Raw genomic sequence first — 12,628 nt, forward strand, 5'->3', positions numbered from 1 at the left:
TCTGTGTATAAAAGAAAAAAAAATAGTCAAAAAACAAAAATAAATCGGAGTGGGGTCTCCCCTTGCAAATGTATAACCAGCCCCTCTTTGAACTCTTTGGTTGGTCCTGGTTCTAAAAATTCATTATTTAAGTGCAGTTTGAAAATAGAAGCAAGCATCTGACTGGTTACCTATAGCAACACCTTTTCTTTATACAAGTCAAATATTATTTTAACTACAATATGACTATAATGTTTAAGAGTGCAGAATGATTAAAATTGTTTGAATTGAAACGTTTACATAAATTAAAGGCAAATATCTTAACGCCATGTATAAACATATTTTGGGCTGTATTTGAAGTGATTAGCTGCACCAGATAACCTCTAAAACAATAATGCATTGACTTGACTGTCTGCCGCATTTTCCATACTCCTGGATATGGAATGACAACAAAATAACATTTTCAAAAAGCAGATAAAATCAAGCTGGAAGTAGCCTAAAACTTAAACCAAAATACCACCATTTTAATTTGTATTACCCCGAAAATGAATGTAATACACAAAACCAACTATCCAGAGATCTCAGCCCTTAGTAATTACACTGCTGCAAACCCCAAATGATATACGACTTATATACTTTCAATTTTCTCTCTTATCCCTTAAACATCAAACACTAATGCCTCTTGCCAATTCATCCACTTTGTGCCTGGTTCAGTGGTGGATGCAGTTGAGAGAACAGATGTTAGAAGGGATAATCAGTAAAGTGTGCAGAAGACATCCTTAATGTGTACGTGGGAAAGCAGAGCAATGGTGCACACATTTGCGAACTTCATTCCTAACACTTGAGATATCTTCTGTGCTCCATAGTCAGAGATACTGTGAAAGTCTTTGCATAAAGTATACAAGGAGAATGCCTAAACCTGGCATTTGTATATTTTTGTAATTGAGAATCTGTGAGTAACCGCACCCGCACATGTTCTGCCTGCACCTCTGAGTTAGGGCCTTTGTCCTTCCTGTACCTTGTCACACATACTGTAGATTTGCACAGCAAGGTGCATATTAAACCATCGATCATCCAGGCAAGTCAATCACTGTACGGCTCTTCAGGACCTCTAATGTGAAAAAATGTATTAGCAACGCTTCTGGGCTTATATGTTACCTGAGGATGGGATTTAGCACCCCGAAACATTGCCAATAAATTTCACACTGTAAGTCCTGGAGTGCCGTACGGTGATTGACTTGCTTTCTGAAGGTTGTTTATCACAGTTCCGTATAATTAATTAATATATATATATATATATATATATATATATATTCAGCTGCCCGACCTATTGGGGGGGTTCAGATCTCAGCAGGTTCCGGAAAAAATCCCTGATAGGTGATAGTGTCTTTTTTTATCCTTTGAAAACACTTGTGGATTAAAAATTTGGAAATTAGGGACAGTGGGTTCTACTGCTGTCCTTATCGCAAAGAATTGTATTTAACTCCCTCTTTACTGTTTTTAATATTTCTTTGTTAGTTTATAGCTTTACTATGTATTATGTAGTAGTAGGGTTCAACGATGTGTTTATATTCATAAGGTGCGCTTATAGACTAGTAGTCACATTTATGGCAGATGACTGGCCCTGGCTTACAGCAATTAAGTTTTGAGGGTTATAATCACTGAACATAAATCAGCATTGGCACATGTATGGCTAATATTACTAGTAATATTACATAGGCACTGCTTCAGTGGCTATTTAGCTCTATGCAGAATATGTAAGTACTGTAGTCACAAGAAGTAATATATTTGTAGATTACAAAACAATTATAAATGAACATATTGGGCGTTATTCAAATTATATATCACAGCCAATCTCCTTTCTAAAATGATCCTCGTTATCGTGCATATCACGCCCATAGTAAACAGGTTTAGCTGTGTAAAGGGTTGGGTGCCTCGCTACGCTGGGGGTAGCAAGCTGAAATAATGATGTCACGCCCCTGAGGGCAGAAACAGGACGGGTGTGGAAGAGGGTGAAAAGAATTGAAAACCGCCCATAATATCCTTAATATGTATCCTTTAATGTAATTATAAAAATATCTCGGAAAAAAAACTTAATGTGCTACCTTTTAGTCTTCTTGCCAGATTAGTTCATAAGCAGAGAATACATTTTCAAATACTGTACTACAAACTGTTTTGTGGTTTATTATATTTCATCTAAATGCTTAATAACCAGAAAACCTTAGAAATATTGGTTTGCTCCTAATTAAATAATCTAAGATCTAATTGTTTACCTGCAATATTTGAAAAGAGCACTCAGAGAAAACATGATCCATACTAGATGAGGGCAATATTATTCCATTTACCTAGGGGGCTGGACTCTGGTTCTTTCAAATTTGGAAGCAGAACTTACAGTAACTGTGTTCCATTATCATTCTGAAGCATTCTGTGGATTCTGCCTAATGGTTAAAGTATTTCAACAGTGAGTAACCAGCACCAATCATCCTAATTCGATTGGAAGTTTATCTGTTGAATCAGGTATGATATCTTTAGAATAATGACACTCATGACGTTGAAGTAATATGACTTTTTATTAATGGTATACAGCTAGATATTAATAATATAAAGCTAGATCTAGCCAAAACGTAATGTAATTTTGCTCTAAGACTGAGAAAATCTTACATAAATCATTGTCAATGTAACAAACCAAGTGCATGTTTCGGCATCACCGTAACCATGGGAAGTGCATTGACAGAAATTCTGTATTGTATAAGTTTTATATTATATGTGTTTTATCAATTAGTGCATCATATTTCCATCTTATAATTCACTTTTTAAAATTAAATAAAACTATGTGTTTTGTTATTTGTATAGCATCATAATTGAACATTATTTAATATTACCTTTATGGATCCCAGCTGTTTTAAGTAAATTAGAATTCTCTATCTCACTTGTGAAGTTAGTGATTGAATGATTAGTGTCCAAGTATAAGAGGTGATATTTTATTATAGGTATAAAAAATACTGTTATCGATAATATAATTCCTTTCTACTGTAGAAGCTGGTTGCCTGATATCCAAAGGTATCAGATATCTTTGTAATTATGCAAACTCAAGTGAAGACAATCTATGTAAATGTATAGAGTTTTTGGAATTGTTTTATGGCTCAATACACATGTACTGTATAATTGCCTAGAAAAACAGAATTCAGTTGGCAAAGTCTATTTAGGAATTACTGGATTACTCTGTTTTACTCTCATGGGAGAACCTCAATGGTACATACATTTTCCCTGGTTGGGCTAATTATCCTTTCTCTATTTGAGGCTACTGTACTAGTACTGGAGTTTCTGCAAAATTCCCCTTCCCTTGACCTTACACTAAGTCTTTTTAGGTTAAATAATGCGATATTTATTGGTAACATTTACTGGTTTATTGCTATTGGAAACACTAGTTATAAAAAGAATAAAAATGCAACAACAATCAGTATTTCTCTCCATTAGTAAATAGTACATAACCTGTTAAATGACCTGACAGTATTTCTTTTTTAAATAAGTTGCACCTATTTTTCAGCAAATTTGTTAGTGGAAGAACGTGCGAGACAGATGAAAATAAAGGTTCAGCGGTATAAGCAGACAGCTGGGTCTAGTTCCAGTCAAGAACTTGAGAGAGAGCAATATCCCAAGGTAAGCACCGAGACTCAAAAGTTTAAGTTTGATAGAAAATAAAGTATAACCTATTAACCAGTATAAATATTTGTATACAATGAGCAGTGAAAACAGCGAGAGAACATTAAGCTATTTTTAGTAGTATGAATGTAAAACAAAATATTTCCTTGCCTTTTCAGTTGAGTGCCAGTATTCCAGTATTCAACATTCCAAACACTGGTCCCTTTTTTGAAATAGTGCCATTGTATCTACTCTTTAGTGGAAGTAGCTAAATTAGTACTGCCTATTGTTATATGTTAATTAGTGTGGACACACTTTTAACTTTGGCACTTTTTTATTTTTCACCCCCAAATGTTATATTTTTATAGAAGGTATGACATGTACAGTATGAAACCTGTTCAGATTATTAACATAGTAACATAGTTAATGAGGTTGACAGAAGACAAATTGTCCATCAAGTTCAACCTGTATTATATTTCCTACACTATTCTGTATGTAACTATAGTTTAACTATAATGACCCAGATGAAGTTATGTTTATAGTCTAAATGACAGCTATAAGCTGTTACTAAAATACAATCATTTTAAATGCTATATCCTTGGATATATTTTTCAGTTAGAAATGTATCTAACCCATTTTTAAACATATGCAACAACAATCAACAAATTGTTTTTGTACTCTTTAGAAAATGTAAATAATTTAACTTCTGATTTATTTCTATGGATTATGTAAATGATAAGATGTCTAGAAATGTATATTTAGTTGGGATTCACTTAAAAATGAAATAGTTAAAAAATATTTATTTAGCCAAAAAAAATGTAAAGCTAAAATCAAAAACATTATAAAATGATATGCATGAAGGAAATGTCCACTGAATTCTAATTTGTATCATCCATTTTATAATATGATATTCAATGGTAGAAGTGGAAAACTACTAGTATAGAAGTTTTGAAGTTACCAGGGGACCGCTTTGTTCCCAGAATATTTAGGGAGTTTCGTAATGTGAAATTCATTTTAAATATTTTTTTAACACTCCTGTCAACAGCTGAGACCAAATCAAATGTTAAGCCACTTATTAAGTAAAATAGCTCTCTGCATTTATAGTCAGGCATCCTCTTAAAAGGGCAAAGTCTGCTAATCTTACCCTGGTAAGTAATTTTCTAGACCAGGACTTCTATATGACAGTGCAGACTTTTTATCACCACTTATACTAGGGATCCTGCCTGTTTGTGGCTCACACAGCACAGCAAATCAGAGATTTTGACCAAACGCATAAGGGAAGTAAAGAGTAAATGTTATATTTTTTGTTGCTTTACAATATAATAATGCATATCATCTTTCTGAGCATAAAGATATTATTTCCATTATATAGCGAGCAGTAGTAGTATATTAAACAAAGAACATCCCTCTGTAATCGTTCATCTTTAAGAAATGGAAATGTGTACTTTGCAATGTAACCACTAAGGCAAAAGTTTGGTGATGCCAGGACAATATAAGATAAATGTTGGCAGCCTGTTACTCTCTAGCTTATCATAAGGTCAGACACTGGAGGAGCAGCATAGGACCTATACTATAGTTCCTTAACAGCTGGAGAATTATATCTAACATATATCTCTGTCTTGGAATATATTTTGATATATTAGGTCACCAATCCTTCATCTAAGGCTCCTTTGTTAGGCAATAGATTAGAGCTAGCAGCCCATACAGACAAATAAGCACTGCAATCGCTGGTCAGCGCATTCTTGTATAGAGTAGTGCTAGGAAATGCTGGAGAACTTTCAGTCTTGCCACAAGGAGCCAGATGTCGACACGTTAGCGACACAAGTAATCCTGCAATTAAGCCATCAGTAAGGAGTTTCTGTGGCTAGACTCTGATACTCTGTCATGTATGTTGTGGCCTCTGTCAGCCCTGCTATGGCAGGAGATGTGTAATGGGCACAGACCAGGGATGGTGTGCAGCAGATGAGGAGATCAGTGGGGATTTGTATGGGTCTGGCAGGAACGAGAATCCTAATAACAAACGCAAAATATAAACCTGTGCCTTAAGTTCTGCTAATGAACACTCACATGATCTGATCATAATTTTTTTTAAATGAATCACTGAAACATTAGATTGATCATATACATGTATAAAATAGCAACAAAAACACTATTCACGAATGCCAGTCAAATTGTATTTCCATTTCAAAACTAAACAACAATTTTCAGATCACCTTTGTGTTGGCCGTGAGAATGAGGGATGAAAATGATAACAAAATAACGTTGCCTAACAAAGTAACAGATGGCATTTCAACATTCAGAACTGGAAATCATTTGTATCAGTACATGGTGTCACAGTGCTGTATTGACACATTAAAGAGTTCTCCAGATTTTAGTATGCTCCTCAGTTTCCCATGTAGACAAAAAAATGATTAATTTTAGAGTGTGGCAGAACCACAAGGAAGGATGTGCAAACTGGGCCCTGGGGGCTGCTGTGCTGCTACCCACACCCCTGCATTTGACTAGTAGGATGACTGGAGCTGCAATCTGCGGCCAGTAGGGCAGCTTCAGTGCTTTAAATGCACTGGTCACAAACCCTGTAGTAAGCATCTGGTCAGCTCTATACACTTCTCCTGCCAGCAGCCCCGTACCCTCCTGTGACATTACAGGGGTGGCACACGGTGCCAATGAACTCTGCTCTGATGCTGTAGTGTGGTAATATGGGTATTCAAACATTCAGACTGACAACTAGAGCTGGAGCATTAAGGGTTCTTTAATAACACACAGATGGGTTTTGCTGTGTGAGTACATACTCAATCAACTCGTCAACCGACAAAAATATTCAACCACCCCAGACATTAGAACATTGAGAAAGATTGGACTTTGGGTCAGCAGCGACATCTGGGCACACTCATGTCTCTAATGCAGAACACTTATCTACCAAGTAGTAGTAACACCTGGCTTATTTAAACAAGGAAACCCAAACTAATCTATGTACTAATGTTATTCTGTTGTAACTGAGTAACTGAGCTATACAACTGGTCTCCTCTGGTTACTTTACAATTAGAATGAGTGTAGAATGAAAATATAATATTACTAAGATATAGTGACTCATCTGTGCCCACCTCTGAATCAGGCACCAGTGTACCGTCATAAGGAGTAAATAAGTTATTCATGGTTCCAATACCTTTCACATGTCAAGAAAAGTGATTAAGCACAGGGAGCATTTTAGCATGGGCTTTAATTGAGAGGTTATGGGTCTGATTCTCATGCCATGGCGATGCTCGCATACATCCTACGCTGTGTGCGCACAACGGCTCAGCTGCGATTGAGATGCATGGAAACAGAAAATTATTGGGAGCTCCTGGGCAGTGACTTAAAGATAGCTAAAGATCTGAAGCATAAAGATCCTCCATCTTCTGGGCATGTTATGGCAATTTGCAGAACTGGTTACAAACTCAGACATGTAATCTCTCACATTGGAGGCCATTCTCAGGTGGAGAATTTGCACCTACTGTTGCATGTGGCTGCTGCAAATTCCAGTGTTGTCATGCTCAAAGTGGGTGTCTCAAGAAATTCATGATTGAAGGCTTCCCTCCCAAAGACCAATTCAGGATTGAAGTCTTCCCTCCCAAAGACCAATCCTGTAATGGGGGCAGTGTACATCCTGGTATTCATTCTGATTGGAAAGACAGCCAAAGGGTGAAATAGCATGTTAGCTGTACTGATGTGTTCTCATACATCCAGCCTCAATACACCATGCAGCGCAAAATGCGTGAGCCTCCAGGTGCTATACAACGCTGCTAATGTCAGACGTCTTTGTTTGTCGAAAATGCATCTTAGTCACAATGTGATGTGATTAGTATGCACAAGGAGACTGCTGATTAATTTGATGTAATAGTGAGTGATTGAGACTGTAAACGGAGCAGAACGTGTATTTGTAAAAAAAATTGTGGCTGCTACATTGTAGCACTTTGTGTACAGATTCAAAGATTCAGGGGGAGATATACTGAGGAGTGATAAAAGTGGAGAAGTGAGCCAGTGGAGAAGTTGCCCATGGCAGCCAATCGGCTGCTCTGTATACTTTTATATTATGCAAATTATAAATGTTACATCAATGCTGATTGGTTGCCATGGACAACTTCTCCAATGGCTCACTTCTCCACTTTTATCACTGCTTAGTACAATCCCCTGTCACACACAGATATACAAGTGTCACATATCATATTACTCAGCACAGTCTCCTCACTGAGTTGCAAATAAGATGCATGTTCATCAAAAAATTTGGCCAGCGCTAGAAGATTCTCACACGACCTGGCGTGCCCAGAGGGACTGTTTGGCATGACTGCAGCAAAGATGTACAAGGACATATCTATATATATATATATATATATATATATATATATATATATATAGATCTATAGACAATACTCCCCTTTTGTGCTATTATAGTAGAATAATCATGTAATAGGCATCCAATTTACTAAGTCCCCTGCTAGAAAAGACTGAACAAATAATATATACAACAATAATGAATCGGCACCCCTGTATTGTTATAACATATATTGTTAAATCACCAGCAAATCGTCTATTGGCGAAATATGACACTTAAAATCCAAGTTGACAAATTTGTTGTACTTTTCTTACATATTTATTAAAACATTTATAAAATATCACCAAGAAGTGTCCATTATTTCACAGATATCCTTTAATTTCCTCCTCCTATTCGTGCGGATTGGAGGTCACAATATGAACAGATTAACGAACGTGTTTCGTCTCAAGCCGAGACTTCATCAGTGGTATATCTTATTGCTGTAGACTTTGTCATCAACCTTAGTTGTAGTGAATATACGTTCGGACATTTTAGTCTAACAAATTGAGCACAAAGGTTGTAGTAATGTGGCCCATTCACCTGGGCACTTTAAAAAGGTGTGTGATAACTCAGATACCTTAGACCATGGGTCTTCAACCTGTGGCCCTCCAGCGGCTGCGGAACTACACATCCCACCATGCCCTGCCACAGTTTTGCTATTAAGGCATGGTAAAACTGAGGCAGGGCATGCTGGGATGTGTAGTTCCGCAGCAGCTGGAGGGCCACAGGTTGAAGACCTATGCCTTAGACCAATCAGGTTCAGGGAGAAATGCCCCAAAGCGTTCAACCCCTAGGTCCAATAGTGTAATCCTCCTGTGTTTTCCAGATATCTGGTCCACAGATACAGTATCTGCAGATATCTGGATCCACAGAAGGATTACACTAAAATAATTACAACAATTTTGTCAACTTAGATTTTAAGTGTCATATTTCGCCAATAGGCGATTTGCTGGTGATTTAACAATATATGTTATAACAATACAGGAGCGCCGATTATTGTTGTGTGTATGGATTATATATATATATATATATATATATATATATAAACTTGTGGTATCGCTCACACCTTCAATTCAGTAAATGGGTGACAGGTTGAAAGTGAATAATATCAGCAGCCTCATATATATCCATCAAGTATATATATATATATATATATATATATACACTGCTCAAAAAAATAAAGGGAACACTAAAATAACACATCCTAGATCTGAATAAATGAAATATTCTTATTAAATACTTTGTTCTTTACATAGTTGAATGTGCTGACAACAAAATCACACAAAAATGATCAATGGAAATCAAATTTATTAACCCATGGAGGTCTGGATTTGGAGTCACCCTCAAAATTAAAGTGGAAAAACACACTACGGGCAGATCCAACTTTGATGTAATGTCCTTAAAACAAGTCAAAATGAGGCTCAGTAGTGTGTGTGGCCTCCAAGTGCCTGTATGACCTCCCTACAACCCACACAAGTGGCTCAGGTAGTGCAGCTCATCCAGGATGGCACATCAATGCGAGGTGTGGCAAGAAGGTTTGCTGTGTCTGTCAGCGCAGTGTCCAGAGCATGGAGGAGCTACCAGGAGACAGGCCAGTACATCAGGAGATGTGGAGGAGGCCGTAGGAGGGCAACAACCCAGCAGCAGGACAGCTACCTCCACCTTTGTGCAAGGAGGAACAGGAGGAGCACTGCCAGAGCCCTGCAAAATGACCTCCAGCAAGCCACAAATGTGCATGTGTCTACTCAAATGATCAGAAACAGACTCCATGAAGGTGGTATGAGGGCCCGACGTCCACAGGTGGGGGTTGTGCTTACAGCCCAACACCGTGCAGGACGTTTGGCATTTACCAGAGAACACCAAGATTGGCAAATTCGCCACTGGCAACCTGTGCTCTTCACAGATGAAAGCAGGTTCTCACTGAGCACATGTGACAGACGTGACAGAGTCTGGAGACGCCAAGGAGAACGTTCTGCTGCCTGCAACATCCTCCAGCATGACCATTTGGCAGTGGGTCAGTAATGGTGTGGGGTGGCATTTCTTTGGGGGGGCAGCACAGCCCTCCATGTGCTCGCCAGAGGTAGCCTGACTTCCATTAGGTACCGAGATGAGATCCTCAGACCCCTTGTGAGACCATATGCTGGTGCGGTTGGCCCTGTGTTCCTCCTAATGCAAGACAATGCTAGACCTCATGTGGCTGGAGTGTGTCAGCAGTTTCTGCAAGGCGAAGGCATTGATGCTATGGACTGGCCCGCCTGTTCCCCAGACCTGAATCCAATTGAGCACATCTGGGACATCATGTCTCGCTCCATCCACCAACGCTACATTGCACCACAGACTGTCCAGGAGTTGGCGGATGCTTTAGTCCAGGTCTGGGAGGAGATCCCTCAGGAGACCATCCGCCACCTCATCAGGAGCATGCCCAGGCGTTGTAGGGAGGTCATACAGGCACGTGGAGGCCACACACACTACTGAGCCTTATTTTGACTTGTTTTAAGGACATTACATCAAAGTTGGATCAGCCTGTAGTGTGTTTTTCCACTTTAATTTTGAGGGTGACTCCAAATCCAGACCTCCATGGGTTAATAAATTTGATTTCCATTGATAATTTTTGTGTGATTTTGTTGTCAACACATTCAACTATGTAAAGAACAAAGTATTTAATAAGAATATTTCATTTATTCAGATCTAGGATGTGTTCTTTTAGTGTTCCCTTTATTTTTTTGAGCAGTGTGTGTGTATATATATATATATATATATATATATATATATACGAGAACCAGCACACCGGCAGATGATATCAGAGTATACTTATCAGCATGAGATGGCTGCTAATATATATCACACACATATATATATATATATATATATATATCTCACAGGAATGCAGTAAGTGTAGGTTTCTTGCAGAAACAGAACAGTGGCTTTAGTACAATTTAATAAATCGTTACCTATTGTTTGCAGGATTGCATGGTAGTGTCCCTTTAACTATATCTGTTAGACATTTGATTTCAATATCCACTGGCCTTCAATTAACCCAACATTTATATTCAATTATAAAAGACCAATCTGGCACACAAACAGTAGCAAAAGGGCAAGAGCAAGATTCTATTAGTGGACATTCCAACTTTGTCCTCCACCAAAATATGCTTGTACAGTATATGGTTGCATAAATTTGAAAAAAAAAAAAAAAAAATGATATATCTATTAAGGTGACCTTTCATCCTCACAAATTGTAGCAGTCAAAATTGTAACTCTGCTTAAGATGACACCTCACCAGTGCCTTATAAGGGGGCAGAACAGGGCCGGCTCTACCATTAGGCAGCTTTAGGCGGCTGCCTAGGGGCTCCAGCTCCTGGAGGGCGCCATTGAATACACCTAGCAAAAAACTGAAGGATGTCTCTGTATCTGTCCTCCTCCTTTTACACTGCGCTGGCCACTGCTGTGGGTCTAATCAGCTGCAACTGCCGCTATCAGGCCGTACCACATAGTGTATCTTAGCGCTTCCTCCGTGCTGACACGTGTAACATCAAGTCATGTGAAGACACATAGGAGGCGGAAGGAACTATGGCTCCTGAGGGGCACCCCCACGGCCGCTCCTCATTGCCCTGATGCACCTCTTGTAGGGGGGGTTGCAGATTAGGTGGCACCAGGTTGAAGCTTTGCCTAGGGTGCATAGAGACCTTGCACCGGCCCTGGGGCAGAATTATACTAAAACATCTATGCCGCTTTGTGCTACATGCTATCTGCATACACATCCTGTTGTGGAAAAGCCTTCAAATCACACTGCCCTTTAGAGTGCAGTGAGGGGGCTATTCAGAGTTGATCGCAGTGTCCTGAAAATCGCAAATGTGTGATTATTGGGACACTGTGCACGTGTTGTGGCAACAGTGCACGTGTGTGACCACTCATTGTGCGACTGCATCCCGGAAGGATGCGATCACATTATGATTGACAGATGGTGTTGGGAGACCAGCAAGAAACGCAGGCGTGTCATGGACATTTTCTGGGCCGGCCGATGACATCGCCTGCGTGTCCTGCGCATAAAAACATTATGGCAGTGTGCCTACCTACGCAGCCATGCTGTGTATAACCCCGCATAACATAACATGCTGAATAACCCCGAGTGCAGTAGCTTGTGCGGTGCAGCATCTAAGTAGGGCCGGGGTGTAATATAATAAGGATTTGCGGCAATGTAGAAGTCATCACAAGTCACCGATACTTTGCAGCAGTGGCCTCCAAAATACTGGGAAATATGCATCAGATTTAAAACACACACGACACATGGCTGGCAGCTAGGACTTCACAACCACCTAAAAAAAAAAAAGTCAGCAGCTGCCATACCACCTCCATGTTAACGCCTCCTTTAGCCACTCAGCTACTCAGCATAATGATGCAGACGATCGTGGGCCTACCTTGCAATAAATATGCTGAATATCAATGATACCTTCCTGTTACCAGTGTGGGCTGTGGATACCAGGATAATAAAACTAATAATAATAAATAAATGTGTATATTTTAGAGCCATGTGAAAAAAACGTGTACCGATAACTTAAATCAGGCATGTCCAAACTGCGGCCCTCCAGCTGTTGAGAAACTACACATCCCAGCATGCCCTGACACAGCTTTAGCATTCTCTGACAACAAAACTGTGTC

At 39.0% G+C, this 12,628-nt stretch overlaps 1 protein-coding gene across 15 annotated transcripts in view; it reads left to right on the top strand.

The window, feature by feature from the left end:
* RIMS1 (regulating synaptic membrane exocytosis 1) overlaps positions 1-12,628 on the top strand; it is a 581,909-nt gene that overhangs the window by 390,062 nt on the left and 179,219 nt on the right. For 13 of the 15 annotated variants that reach the window (XM_063916791.1, XM_063916792.1, XM_063916794.1 and 10 more), the window contains one exon: positions 3,527-3,639. The exons of the other annotated variants lie outside the window; for them this stretch is intronic. In XM_063916791.1, coding sequence (XP_063772861.1) covers positions 3,527-3,639 — 113 coding nt within the window. The remainder of the gene's footprint in view (positions 1-3,526; positions 3,640-12,628) is intronic. 15 annotated transcript variants of the gene reach the window in all.

Source organism: Pseudophryne corroboree, chromosome 4 (genome assembly GCF_028390025.1).
Source record: "Pseudophryne corroboree isolate aPseCor3 chromosome 4, aPseCor3.hap2, whole genome shotgun sequence".
NCBI classification, from domain to species: Eukaryota; Metazoa; Chordata; class Amphibia; order Anura; family Myobatrachidae; genus Pseudophryne; species Pseudophryne corroboree.